This window comes from Podarcis raffonei, chromosome 3 (assembly GCF_027172205.1).
Source record: "Podarcis raffonei isolate rPodRaf1 chromosome 3, rPodRaf1.pri, whole genome shotgun sequence".
NCBI lineage: Eukaryota > Metazoa > Chordata > Lepidosauria > Squamata > Lacertidae > Podarcis > Podarcis raffonei.
The window spans coordinates 75,253,258-75,268,085 of NC_070604.1; the positions used below are offsets into that span (position 1 = coordinate 75,253,258).

Here is a 14,828-nt window from a genome sequence, read left to right on the forward strand (position 1 = left end):
AAACCAAAGCTAATTCTCAAGGCAGACTCTTATTTCTCTCGCGCTTCCAGACCCTTGATAAATTCATCTGAGTCTGCTTTGCTTTCAGAAATATTGTAATCCTTCAGTTTTGTGTCAGCAGCGTTGTGCCAAGTGACCGGCCAAGGCTGAAATATTTCAACAATGCCGCGTTTGAAAGAGAGAGCGAAAAGACACTCTTTAGCGTCAAGGCACACGCACGCACCAAATCCTCTTGCTTATCCTTAAAAGCTAGAGTTACCGAGCAACTGCCCCAAAATGTCACCAGAGCTGGAAGGCGAACAACGCCGAGGGAACACACCAACTGCCCGGCGCTCACCTTTTAAACCCTCTTTTGCAACGCAATCTGCAACAACCCCCAGCAGCGGGACTAGAAGCAAACGCACGCTTGTCTCTTTGCGCACGCTGACCTCTTGCAAACGGTTGCAGGCGGCACGCTGGTGACCGCCTCAAATGGTCCAGTTTGCCCCCTTTTTTGGCTCTCTCTCGCTCTCTCACTGGTTATTCTGCTTTCCAAAAGAATTATTTCTTTCTGCTTTCCAAAAGAATTTGCTAGGAATCTCAGCGAAGGGGGCGAGCAAAAACTGGTGTCAGGAGGGTTAATCAATCAATCAGCGTATGATCTGCAGGTCTGGGAGGAGGCATTGGAGGCCGGGCTCAGAGGGAAGCGCAGAGAGGGGTGTGTATATAAGACATTGGGAGGTTCATACTGCACCTTCCCCATCTCTCCGGCCGCCTCCTTCCAAACCATCCCGAATTCCTGCAGAGCCAGAGACAAGGCTGCTGCCTGGTGCAGGACGACAGAAGGAGGATTAGTGAAGTCCCCCGCTCTTTAATTGCTATTATTTAAAGTGCCCCCCTCCCGTGCGCTCTCTCTCTCTCGCTCGCTCGCTCGCTCCCCGGGCGAGCATCAGATGACAGCTCCACACCGAGGGAGGGCAGAGCAAGCAGCTTGGCCACCAGCAGACAGTATCTGATTCGGGGATCCGCAGCAGGCAGCTCCTGTACAACGAGAAAGGGATCGTTGCTCCACAGGCGGAGAGCCGGAGTGGAGCGAGCGGCGAGTTCGGGACCCGCGAGCCTGCGGAGGGGGATCCCCAACCCAGCAGCCCCAGGGCGCAGCGGAGAGCGGCTTCGTCTCCCCTGTGCGCTCCCCTCTCCAAACCTGAGGAGGGAATTGGCGCGGAAGAAGACCCGCCAGGGGAAATCCTCCGCAGTAAGGAGGGCTTGAGCCCCACTAGGGACTGACAGACGGACACCGCCACGAAGGCCGGATCCGGCGGCGCCCGAGGATGCTGCTGCTGCCGCTGTGGCTGCTGCTGCCGGAGCTGGCGCTCCTCGCGCGGGCTCAGAAGTTCTCTGCGCTCACGGTAAGGCAGGCGCGGCTCCTTCTTCTTTCCTTCCCCAGCGTCGCCGCGCCGGGGCAGCAAAGCGCCCTCCTGCGTCTCTTCCCCGAGGCCGCTAGTCTCCGCTTGCCATTGTCTTCCCACCCACAAAGGCACTTGCTGAAAGCGCTGTGCCAAGCGCGGGTGGGCAGCTAGGAACGAGCAAAAAGTTGGCTTCGTTGTACTCTAGGTCTAAGAGGTGTCTTGACCTGGCAAAGCAAGGTTCCAGACCTAGGTAGATTCCCACCCACCCGTACCACCCTCACAGACACGTGTGTCACAACACACAAACACACGCACTCACCTTGATGAAATGTTGACGGGGCGAAATTTCTAAGCCCTCAAGTAAAAGCGAGGAAATGCCATTTTTGCTTTTTTTAAAAGCGAGGCAATCTTCTAGTCCTCAGTATTGCACTAAATATGTGCAGTCAAGGCTCCATCCTCCTTAGCCGCGTTTCTGAAACAGCCAACTGTGTATGTCTTGCTTGAGACTTCCTATAGTTTTAATGCAAAAATCCATGAGAACTTAGTCTGGAGTTAGAGTGTGTGGGTCTCCTATCAGGAAGGATTTATTTTCAAATGTGTGAGTGCATATTTGAAGACCAGGTAAGATGACAGTCTCCACAAAATTGGTACAACTGAGCTCCCACAACATTCTTTTGTTGATACAATCAAGCAGAAATTGTTGTAGGCATACCTGTGCGTAATGAAATCTTTTATTCACAGTGACAATTCTAGACTGATAGTGAGAAGAGCTCTCACTGGATTGACTAATTCCATTAATGAATTTGGAGTAATGTTTTGTCCTGTGTGTGTACATGTCATAGGACACATGAAGTAACTGAAGCCAATGCAGGTTACAGCTGTATGCACCAAATACCTGAGTTACCAAATCTTCACTTGATCCAGTTTTGGTCTGCTGAGGGTGCTTGGGCTGAACAAGTTTGAATGCAAGTTTGGTGGTTTAAGTGGTTTGTGTTTGGCAGCCTACGAATTGCTGGCAGTCAGTGGCGGATTAGACTCCTAAATGCTTTCAGGAAAAGGGAGAGTGTGAGCCACTGCGTTAAGAGTTTTGCACATTGATCCTAAATAAGGCTTACTTGAAACAGAAGCCAGTCTGAGAGATTCTGATGCAGTTTACTCCCCTCTAAGTGAGCTTGGAATTTCAGCCTAACAGCAAATGTGAATGTACAGAACTACTTGGAAGTAAAGTTCACACAAATGAATGGGACTCACTTTCAGTTTGGAGGTCTATCTGAAGTCCCGATTGTTTCTACTAGAGGAAGGTCTCTATGCAGGTAAAGGAATCCCCAATTTCTTGCAGCATGTGTTTCCCTACCCACGAAAGAGAACAAGTAAACCTGCACACAACACTAAGAGCTTCAGAACAGTTGGATCACTGCCAGTGGGCAATATCCAATGAAGTCTGGTGACACTTAAACATATTCCACTCAAATCAATGCAACTTAAGCATTAACGGTGAGCTCAGTTCCTACTGAATTTAATGTGACTAAAGCAATTTATGCCCAACTTTCTCTGGATTGCATCCAGTGCAGTGGCGTAGCGTGGGTTGTCAGCACCCAGGGCAAGGCAAGCAATTTGCGCCCCCTAGCCCATGGATTTGCGCCCCCTAACCCTAACCCCCAGATGTTGTGCCCGGTGCGGTCGGCCCCCCCTGCACCCCCCACGATACGCCACTGATCCAGTGTGTTATTTATGGCCCCTTCAGCCTCATTTTCTCTGCTTCATTCCTTTAAATGCCAACTCTCCAGACATTTTACCTAGTTTCATTGAATTCACTGGTCCTGGAATTCAACAAATGGTCTGAAGAGTTGCCCTTTTGACCAGGACTGCAGGCAGAAACCTTGGTCTGTTGCGACAGCATTCTGGGATCCCAGGGATCTTACTCCCAAGTAGGTGCACTTAAGAGAGCATAGACTCACTCCTGATTGCTGCATTTTCTCAAATGACTTTTCAGCGATGTTTTAGTCCCAATTCTTTCTTTAGGTGAGCAGTAGCTGTGCCACCAGGAAACAGAATTTTGTAGGCACCCAGCTGTCCTTTGTTGGCCAACAGTTCCTATAATGAAAGCCTTCCTTGGTTTTGCAATTGGCTTAAACTACTTGGTTAGCTCTTCATACAAACAGCATGAATGTGTTGTAGGGAGGGATGATTGACACACTTCCAACTTGCCTCCAGAACTGACTATGCTTTCCTAGTTCAAGTGTTCAGGTCAAACACTAGAACAAATTTTGGTCATGATGGTCTATCTCCTCATGTCAATAACCACTAATGCCCAATGCTATACATTTAAAGCACATTTAGTGTACATGGCTTCCCCAAATAATCACAGGGACTGTAGTTTTGTTAAAAGCACTGGGAATTGTAGCTCTGTAAGGATTCCCAAGGTTCTTTGGGGGAAACCATGTACTATTAAATATATGGTGTGGCTGGGACCCTTGAGGAGTTCCCCCACCTAGCATGAATTCATAAAAAATGCAAGCTGCTCCCCTTCTTCAAGCTTTCTAGCTTCTGCTGCTCTGCCCTCTATCACCAGCCCACATTTTCCAAGGAAGAAGCCGTACCTTGGGAAAGAGGGCAATAGGTGATGACATCATTTCCTGCTGGACACCATATTTGACAGGAAATGGTGCATGGAGTGGCCTTTTGATCCCCATTTGACTTTGGAGCCAGCTCAAAATAGGCTGGATGAAACTGAAAAAATAGACCAGTCTATTCAGTCAAGGGAGACAGTTCCTCCTGAGGTTCTCCCCCTTACAAATACCCACCCCATTTCTAAATTTGGCTCCCTGGCACCAGCCTTGTTGCTTGGATAAGGTATATGAACCTGATTAAAATATAATCTCAGTGAAGTCTGATGGAAGCAGCCACAATTTATTTTGGTAGCTTACCTGTTTGTGCATTGTTACTGTTTCATGACCAAAAAGAGAAAACGGAACCAACTTTAGTTGTGCTTCTCTGTCGTAAGGAAATTTCATTCTATGGCTACAATGCTCTGCCCATCTACATGGAAATAAATCCCATTGAATTTAGTGGGACTTGCTTCTGAGTGAATGTACATAGGAGTGTATGTACTGCTGTACTTGATATTAAGCATGCTAGTTTATTTCTTTTACATCGTAGCCTGACTCATGTTTTCATTTTCCCTCAGTGTAAAGAGCCTGTGCTTTTGAGGGGCTGAATTAAGCAAATATGTCTTGAACAATCTACCTGATCTCATTTACCTCGTAAATCATATTAAAGTGCTGGAAGAATACTGACTTGTGGCTCAGTCAGTAAAGCATGAGACTCTTAATCGCAGGGTTGTGGGTTTGAGCCCCATGTAGGGCAAAAGATTCCTGCATTGCAGATGACTTTCACAGTCCCTTCCAATTCTATGAAATGTCAGTTGGGTGTACCACAGATGGATGTTTGCTCTGATTCAGCACTAAAGAGTGAGTTTTCCTGGGGAAAGCAGTAGGGCAAACAGAATATGGAAAACTGCTTGGACCCATGCTTTCTAGGTGAGCAGAAGTGTGAACAAGCCCAGAAACAGGAATGGGAAACTGAGGCCCTCCAGAGATTGCTGGACTACAACTCCTATCATCCCCGAGCATTTGCCATGCTGGCTGGGACTGATGGGACTTGTAGTCCAATAGCATCTGGAGTGTCATAGCAGCTTCCCCATCCCTGCGGCAGAGGAGAACTGTACTTGCTCCTCAGCAGATTCTTGTCTACCTCTTCAAGCAATTCCCAGCCGCTGGAGAAACGCAGAAGGGCAGCTGCCCAGAAGTAAAAACAGGGAGGTCATTTGGTCAGTAATGCATGTTGTACACCTGGATAAAGGGATCTGCGGGGGGGGGGGGCAATATAGTGTGTGTTTACTGGGTTTTGTTTTAATTCATGTGGTTTTGTTGTGAATTGCCTAATGCTTGCAGAACAGCAGGATATAAATGCCTTAAGTAAATACACAAATAAATAAGATCAAGCAGTGACCCTTGTTTACATTTCACAGGCCAGAGATCCACACATTGGGTTCTGTGTATGAAGGGCAGCTGAGCCCATTCATTAGGAAAACCAAATAAGCCATAACCACTTTCCTAGCCAAATCTTGCAATGGAAAAGTTCAGCACAGTCTTCTCCGTGACTTTGAATGATTTGAAAATGATAATTGAAGACTCAAACATTTTCCTTGCAGCTAGGTTTAAGCAATAGCTAAAACTCTCACGAGGCCCCTCAGTGCTGGTTTGTTTGAAGTATTTGAGGTGGAGGGTTGTGCTCTTAGGTCGAGCTTTATGACACACATGCAGCTTATGGAAGCAGTAAAGTGGGACATATTTATCTTAGCCGTTCAGCAAATGAACATTTCTATGGCATAGTAAATGTTCCCTCTGCGATAAGTTTGGTGGGGGTGAAAGTGAGAGCAGCTGGGTCACTCATACCTGACATTCTTCAGAAGGGGTCCTGTTCCCCCCATGCCGTTTCCTGGAAATAATTTGCTGATTAAAAGCTACTAATTGAAAACCTTAAAAGAAACCATTCACTTCCAAGAACTTTTATAGTGTGTGACTTCTGCAAGTGCAGATCACATTAAGTCAAGTGTATTTTATCACTAGCAAGCTGTAACACTACTTAAATAATAATAATAATAATAATAATAATAATAATAATAATAATAATAATAATAATAATAATGTTTCTAGCACAAGCTTAATTCTCTCCCTGAATTATCTACTTGCTCTTGCAGTCATACCACAGTCATTTTTCACTACTACATTACTTTAGTAGTTTCTTTTAACTTTCTGTGTTACTTTCTGACCCACACACACATTGTCATTAACCAATATTTAGCTGTTTTATGCTAGCCATATCATCTTACAGCTCCTAACACCTTACTTTCCAAATGGTCCGGAGCATTTTATAGCTATCTATATCTATCTATATCTAACAAACTTTGAATCCAGCCTCTTCTGGCATGGGGGATAGCAGCAAACATGATGTTTGGTAGTAACTGTGGGGCAGGGGAGACATATTGGCCAAGGATTGAGAACAAAACATCATTTTGCAAAAGAGAACAATAAAGGGATACATAGTGACCTTGCACGCCAGGCCTGCTGTGATACAAAATCAAGTAAAAAAAAGGGTGGTGAATGAAACATGTTGCACAATAAAAGTTCAGCATACATTAATTGCTATAAATAAGATTGTTTACTAATCAGTTGCGGAACACGCAGCTGGAAGAAATGCTCAGCTTTGTGGGTTTGAGCTTGAAGGTTCTGGGTCAACACTTTTTGGATGGGTTTGATGGCCAACAAAAAATGTGTCATCACTAGGACTTGACCTTAAGGGATGAGGGAGCGGGTGGTGCTGTGGTCTAAACCACCGAGCTTCTTGGGCTTGCTGATCGGAAGGTCGGCGGTTTGAATCCGCATGACATTGTGAGCTCCCATTGCTCTATCCCAGCTTCTGCCAACCTAGCAGTTTGAAAGCACACTAGTGCAAGTAGATAAATAGCTACCACTATGGTGGGAAGGTAAACAGTGTTTCTGTGCTCTATGGATTCTGTCATGGTCCTCTGTGTGCCAGCAGCGGTTTAGTTATGCTGGCCACATGACTCGGAAAGCTGTCTGTGGACAAACGACCTGAAAGCGAGATGAGCACTGCACCCCATAGTCGCCTTTAACTGGACTTAACTGTCCAGGGGTCCTTTACCTTTACCTTGTTTGTGACCTCTTGTTGCCTCTTTGAAATGCAGCTTGAAGTTATGATCCACACAGGTACAGAGCCACTGAAGTGTGTGGTAGGAGGGTGGGCGCTCTCTGCCTTGGTACCTGAGCTCCAGTGTTCTAGCAGGTGAAGAGGCAAGCAAACCCATCACTGCTGCTCCCTTCCTGCTCAGAGGGGCAGTGAAGGCATGTGGTCTTTCCTGTCTGCTGTGTGCTTGGAGTTCTAAATGCAAGGAGACCCAGAGACAAGCTTTTCTGGGGAAGGTGCAAGGATCATTCCTCTCCCATAGGCGGACTTAGGGCAGTTCAGCCAGTGTGTAGCCTTGGGTGTGTGCAGTGGGTGCCACAACTATGATGCAGAATGGAAGGCGAGAGGCAAGAGAGCTGAACTTTGGCATTGTATGGGGCACCACTGAGATTTGAGACCCCAAGGTCCACCACTGCCTCTCCCTTCTGTGGCTCCAGCAGTCACAGAAGGGAATCCTCAATCTTGTCTCACTCACCAGAGCTCGGTTAACTTCTCATGATGGTGAAGGCGGGAGAGCGATGATGGAATTCTTCTAAAGTTAAATGCAGAAGACACTTCTCATGCTCTGCTGTAGTGCATGCACCACATATGAACCAGACATATTATGGTATCCTCATGTACACGCTTTGCATGTTCCCCATTATGTGCTGGGTTTGTTTCATTTCATCTCTATGCCTGTGTGATGGAGGTAGGGCCTTTTCTGGTTCTTCTTGCAGCATGTATGCTATGTGCACACATGATGAAAATGATATTTGGCTTGCATTTTATGGGACACTCTGAATATTCATGGTGCACCTATAGTGTACCTAGATGCTTTCTGGGACTGATGAGAGTTGTAGTTTAATGCATCTGGAGGGCACCAGGTTGGGAAGCCTGGTGTAGATGGTAATATGTGTTGCTATGTATACTACTGGTTGGGAAAGGGGATCACATCAGACACTTCCTGTCTAAATGTACATGTGTGTGTGCAGTCTCCAGTCATCCAACAATGGAATTCTTAGATAGGAACTGCTTTTATAGACGTCACTGCTTAGCTGGAGTGGATATTCAGCTGGAGTGGTACAGCATGAAGCTACACTTAGCATTTTGAAATCGTGTGTGTGTTGTTTTTTTTTTAAAAAAATAACCATTTAAGAACAGAAGAATACTTTATTTGGGGAAAGCTCAACATTTTCTCACTGAAACATAGATCTTAGTGCTTGGATTTTTGGTGCCATGAAACAGCTTTGCTTCCCAAATTTATTTCAACACATTCCTTTTGAATGCTAGAAAATGACGTATGATGACAAACAGGACTCATATTGATGATTATGACCCCCTTCTCCCTAATAATTAATTTTCTGTGAGATTAGAGTGCGTAGGAGAAGGATAGATATCCCCTCTCTACTAATCCTTCATCTGACTTCCCAGTGCTTTATGCAGGAAATAAGATGGATTAAAACAACTTACCCTCTGCTTTGCTGTTAATGGATACTGCAGGTAGGGGGAAAGGGAGAAAGAAGCTTAGTTCAGTAGGAGCTGGCGAGGCTGAGCTTCTCTCCCATTTTCAAAATGTGGCACATTGCTTTGCTTACCAAGGGGGGTGGGCAGGGGCAAAGCAGAACGAGCTCTGCATGGAGTGGGCACAGCTAAAAACACAGTGATGGGAGGGTAAGATTAGCTCACCACCAGCCCGTACTGCGTCAGTCCATCATATTCAGAGTGGCACGACATTTCATTTGAGTTATATTTAGCAGTCTTTTGTTGGCATTCCAAAGTCTTGTTGGAAAACATGTGGGTTCCTATGGGAGATTGGTTCCGGCCCATCCAGTAAGGGCATCTCCTATGATTGGCCTGAAACCTTTCCCTAGTTTATGCACACACCTAATCTTCTAATGGAAATCATTTCGATGGCTCTGATAGAATTGGAAATGTAGAAGTGACTGTAGACTGTTCTTCTTGAACCTTTGTTGAATGAGCTTTAAGCACTGATTTTACAGCTTTTTAGAAATGAAGTAGGATCGATCACTTCCAATTGATCCAATTCCAAAGCTTTCTTTGAGCATGTATGGCAAATCAGGGGTGACCCAAGGCCCATTCTAGGAATCCTGCTCTATGGATATGACTGTGCTGTACTTCTTTAGGTACAGTCAGAAAACAGTGTGTGGCCTGTTAGGACTCAATATCGAGTTTGGCACAAAACAATGGTTCTCAAGTGGAAGCCACAGAACATGCCTCTTGAATGCAGATGTGGCTTCTCCCCACCTTTCCCCCTTTTCTATAAAAGGCAAATACTGCTCCACTGACTTGTGTGAAGAAGGTGGAGGAACCTGCAGTTATGGAAAGCAATGTGTAGGGTCTGCTGTTGCCAGGGTTAAAGATAAAGGGCAGTTATCGATAGGGATGGATGAATCTGTCAGTTTCCCTCAGTTTCTCATTTTTCCAGTCTTCAGTTCTCCACATGAATTTATGATCTTTTCCCCATGATAAGACCTTATGAAAATTCATCGGCATTTCAGCAAAAATTTCTCCTGGCAATACACATTTTTGTTTGCAATTTTTGCTAGTGTACACACTTTTGCAAAGCAATTTCCCCTTCTGTAAAGCATTTTTGCATTTCACTGCTACATGCATTTTTATGCACATTACTTGGCCGGACAACAGCAGTGTAAAATTTGGAGAAGCGTGTATTTGGAAGGATTGCCGTGGTTCAGTTCATGTCCTGTTTTGGAAACTGCAGGGGTTAAACCACAGAGCCTAGGACTTGCTGATCAGAAGGTCGGCGGTTCGAATCCCCGTGACAGGGTGAGCTCCCGTTGCTCGGTCCCTGCTCCTGCCAACCTAGCAGTTCGAAAGCACATCAAAGTGCAAGTAGATAAATAGGTACCGCTCCGGTGGGAAGGTAAACAGCATTTCTGTGCGCCGCTCTGGTTCTCCAGAAGTGGCTTAGTCATGTTGGCCACATGACCTGGAAGCTGTACGCCGGCTCCCTCGGCCAATAAAGCGAGATGAGCGCTGCAACCCCAGAGTCGGTCACGACTGGACCTAATGGTCAGGGGTCCCTTTACCTTTACCTTTACATTTAAATGTGAACTAGATTGAATATCTCCCCCATCCCTGAATGAAACTATGTTTCTGGTTCTCTACCACTGTCTTCTTTTTACTCTAGCTGCATCTTCCCTCTGCAGCCCACAGCCTCAGTGAAAACACCCTGGTGGAAAAATCACACTATTGAACAGCTTCATGTTTTTACCCAGTCTTGCTTTCTTAACTTAAAGAGTACTTTTCTAACTTTATCTTGGCATAGTATTTCACTGCAGAATGAGCAACCTATCTGAGAGAGGGAAAGAGAAAGAAGGGAGAGATCTAAAGCTAAAGCGAATTCCCAGAAGACTGCTGAGCCACAGGAAAGCTTGGGAAGAAACTTTGGCAGCATAATTTGTATTTGGAGGGGAAATGAAGCTGGACCTATCACAGACTTACTTTATCTCAAAAGTCTGTCCAGATAAGGAGCCTCTAGATTTGAAGATACCCTAACTGTTTATCTTCCAATTGGTTTTTCTTCCTCTTCTCCATGTCAAAACATTTGTGCATGCACACACACACACACTCACCGCAAGATCTTAACTTCAGAAAGAAATTTGCCAAGGTCTCTTACAAGTCCATTCACAGCTCTGGAAGCAACCTCATAGTATGAGATATAATATTCTATAACTCTTGGCATAAATGGTTGGAATATTTTCATGCTGTATTACTTTGTTATGGCATAGGATACTTTTTTAGCATTACAAATCTGCTGTGTATAATTCTTTGTAAATGTAGGGACGGCGTTCAACTGGCCTCCTTCCAGTCAAGGCAATGACATATTCACTAGAGATAAAGATAGAGCTGGCGATAGAAGCTAGGGCTACACCGCTAGCAGCAGGGGTTGCTGTCAAGGCCTAACAGTACCTGGAGGGGCCGTACCAAATGTTCACATTTTATATATAATGTGGCCATTGCAATTTGAAAATTAGGCGCATTCACATAATGAACACCAGACTAAAAAATTCAAATCAAGAGTCATCTTTCAAGGCTTGGATCCTGATTAGTTTTGTGAGATCTCAGCTACTTCACGGTGACCCATGAGCAGTTGTGAACCACTCTTCTTCTAAACAGGCAGGATGCTTAATCCTGCTGACTCAGCATTCTTTAAAGGTATGGATTGGCTTCTCAGACTCATGTGATTAGCTCAAGAATGACAAGATGGAGGGAAAAAGACATTTTGAGTTATTTTCCTTCGCTTTCTGAAGCATAGGAGTATAAGAGGCTGCTTCATAACAAATCAGGCTATTACTCTGTCTCGCTCAGTATTGCCTATACCAGTGTTTTTCAAACTTGGGTCACTGGCTGTTGTTGGACTACAACTTCCATCATCCCTGACCACAGCAGGTGATCCAAGTTTGAGGAATGCTAGCCTGTGCTGGCTGGCTGCAGCTCTCTGGGGTTTCTACTGTTGAGTTGTGGCCCTTCTCCTGGCAAGTCCTCTTGAGTTCATTGGGGCCTACTATTAGGTAAGTAGGTATAGGATTGCAGCCTAAGCTGTTGGGTCTGTTACATTGGGTTGCTACTGCTCAGTTCTGGACACATCACAGTGTAGAGCACTGGAAGCTGTGTTATATTGACTTGATGCTTTGGTCCATGTAGCTCAGTATAGACTCCACTGAGACAAGGGGTTTCAAATCACAGATCTTTCCCAAGATCATGGGCTGAACTTGGGACCTATTGCTTGCAAAGAACATGCTCCGCCCCTGAGCTGTGGCTCTTCCTTCGTGAACAGGTAACACATTTTGTTTTTAAATGGCCACCATATCTGAAACAAAACGAAGCTAGGCAATGTCTGTGGAAGCCCATGGTCTTCACCATTTTGTTTACTTTTGTGTGATGGCTTAAACCAAACAGCATACATGTGCAGTATTGTGAAGAGAAGGTGGTGACAGCGGGAGAAGTAAAGAAGGATCAAGGACAAAAAACAGGTCAAGTAGCTGTTCAGAGATGTTTAGGACGGGAATGATGAACCCGTGGTCCTCCAGATGTTGCTGGACTCCAACTCCCATGAAGCCCAGCCAGCATGGCAATGATCAAGGATGATGAGAGCTGTAGTCAAATGACATCTAGGGGACCACATGCTCCACATCCCTGGTTTATAGGGGGCTTGATGTGGTCTGTTGAGAAACAGATGTTGGCTGTTTTTCTGTCAGAGACAACTCATAAACAGCACAAGTAAATCCCTAAATATTATAAATAAGCACAAATAAATATTACAAATACGCAGAATCATCTGTTCCTCAACTTTCTGTGCAACCGCAGAGACCTGGAATGTTTTAAGAAGTGAAAGCTGAGGGCTGTTGTTCACATTGCAAGGCGAGAGATACGGGTGCATTCTTGGGAGCTGGGGCTGGGAAGCAAGATGCACATAACAACATTTGTATCAGCTTTAGAGAGACAGCACATGTAGGGCAAGCCCAAACTCTTGTCCTTGTTTCAAAGGCAGCCCTGAGTCCTCTAACTACAACATTACATTTTCACATCTCTTCAAACATGCTTGCAATGCCCTTTCGCCTGCCAAGAATTCTGCCTTTGTCTTTCAAACGGGAGATTAGAACCAGCTTGAGAATGTAAGGCAGTGCTTTCTAAACACTTCAATTTAGGGTCCTCTTCTAAGCTTACTTTACCTTGCCCCCCCCTCAATATATTAGTTATCCAATTCTTCAGAGGAGGATGCACAGACTTTCACATGTATTGCAGCTTCTGCAGCCAGCTTCTGTATGTAAATATTTGTAGTTCATGGCATGAATTTGGAAAAGGGCCCTAGCACATATTTTGCTCAGAGAACGCCCTGGGTTCAATCCCTACCATCTCTAGTCAGGGCTGGTAAAAACCTTATCGGAAACTGCAGAGAGCTGCTGCCATACAGTGGAAAGAATACTGAGGTAGAAGGGCCAACCATTTGACTTGGTATAACCAATGGCCTATTTTTACTGCTACTGCTACAACTGCTGCTGCTACTACTACTATCAGGGCTTTTTTTCCAGCTGGAACTCAGCAGACTTCCAGAACCTCTCCGGTAGTGTTATTGCCATTATAAGAGAATGAGGGAAGCATTTATGGTGAATTCTGGCAGCTTTTACTAGAAAAATGTGTGTTTTGGGGTGCCATGCAAGATTGTGGCCCCAAAAAGTGCTATTTTCAGGGCAAGATCTTGTCATGAAATCGTGGCACCCCAAATGGCCACCGTGCTCTTGCATGAGAAAATGAGATGCCCCCTTTTTTTCTGGGACACTTGTGGGGTATGGGCCATCTTCTCCATTAGGTAGAGTGAGATGTGGAAGACCTGAAGCTTTCCTGAAGGGGGGCAAATGGTCCCTCATGGAATTGCTTTATTTTTAAACTGCCTTGGGTGCTTAAATGTCCTCTTCCACCCTGCCTGCCTCTTTATTCTGCTTGCACTGTGTAAGAGCAATTTGCACTTGGCAGTAGAGATTTTTCAACCACGAAAAGAAGTAAAAAATCAGATGCTGTTTATATGACTTTGCTTTTTGTTCTGGTTTCCTCTAAGATGATGGACTGGCAACCCTAGCAAAAAGGGGAAAGTTCTCTTTCACAGCTGAAGAAATTAAAAGAGCACCTCTTTCTCCGTTAGGCATTTCTGCTGCTAGCTACTGAACATTTTGGGGAGCATTACTGTGTCTGTGTGTTCATTCCCACCCCTAGCACATAACTTTTGTGTCCCTTTTAATACCTTGGATGGGTTCCACAACACACAACAGTTAAGATGGACCACTGAGGTAGCTGAACAGAGGGAAACAAAGCACAATCAAAGCCTTGCAACTTGAGGGACACATTTGGATGGCGCCTACAAACCCAAACATTCGGAAAAGCTCACTTTAATTGTGATTCAAACCAAGGCCATAAATAAAGCTCTAAGTGGCTCCAGATCCTTGAATCAACAGGATTGTTAGAACAAATGGGCATTGGTGTGACCAAGGGCACTTGGGCCTTGAAAATGAAACATTCCCAATGAGGCTTTTTGGTGTTGAACTTCCAAGAAACTTTTCATTGGGGGGGGAGCATTGTGGTTTGCTATTAAGGAATCCAGTTGACTTTTCCACTACAGTGGTACCTCGGGTTAAGTACTTAATTCGTTCCGAAGGTCTGTTCTTAACCTGAAACTGTTCTTAACCTGAAGCACCACTTTAGCTAATGGGGCCTCCCGCTGCTGCCGTGCCGCCAGAGCCCAATTTCTGTTCTTATCCTGAAGCAAAGTTCTTAACCTGAAGCACTATTTCTGGGTTAGCAGAGTGTGTAACCTGAAGCGTATGTAACCTGAAGTGTATGTAACCCGAGGTACCACTGTACAGCTCAACAGTCACCTGCACTAATATGAGAAGGACAATCTTGATGTGAAATCGAGAATTTTGAAACTGAAACTGAATTTTGAAAAATCTCCAGTGCCAAGTACAAATTGCTCTCTAAATGCTTTGACTATGTTTTAGGCCACAGCTTACATTTAAAGCTGTATCATACCACTTTAACATTCATGGCTTCCCCCAAAGAATCCTTGAAACTGTAGTTTAAGGGTACTGAGCATTGCTATGAGACCCCTATTACTTTCACAAGGCTACAATTCCCACAGCGGTTTAATGGCCAACT

General features: G+C 45.1%; 1 protein-coding gene across 2 annotated transcripts in view; it reads left to right on the forward strand.

Annotated features, from left to right (window-relative positions):
- The first annotated feature begins 606 nt into the window (after positions 1-606).
- The window catches only part of SMOC2 (SPARC related modular calcium binding 2), a 131,075-nt gene continuing 116,853 nt past the window's right edge, over positions 607-14,828 (forward strand). Inside the window, exon 1 of one of the 2 annotated variants that reach the window (XM_053382425.1) lies at positions 607-1,388. In XM_053382425.1, the coding sequence (XP_053238400.1) occupies positions 1,311-1,388 (78 nt within the window). In that variant the 5' untranslated portion in view covers positions 607-1,310. The remainder of the gene's footprint in view (positions 1,389-14,828) is intronic. The other variant, XM_053382426.1, reaches the window with a different exon arrangement.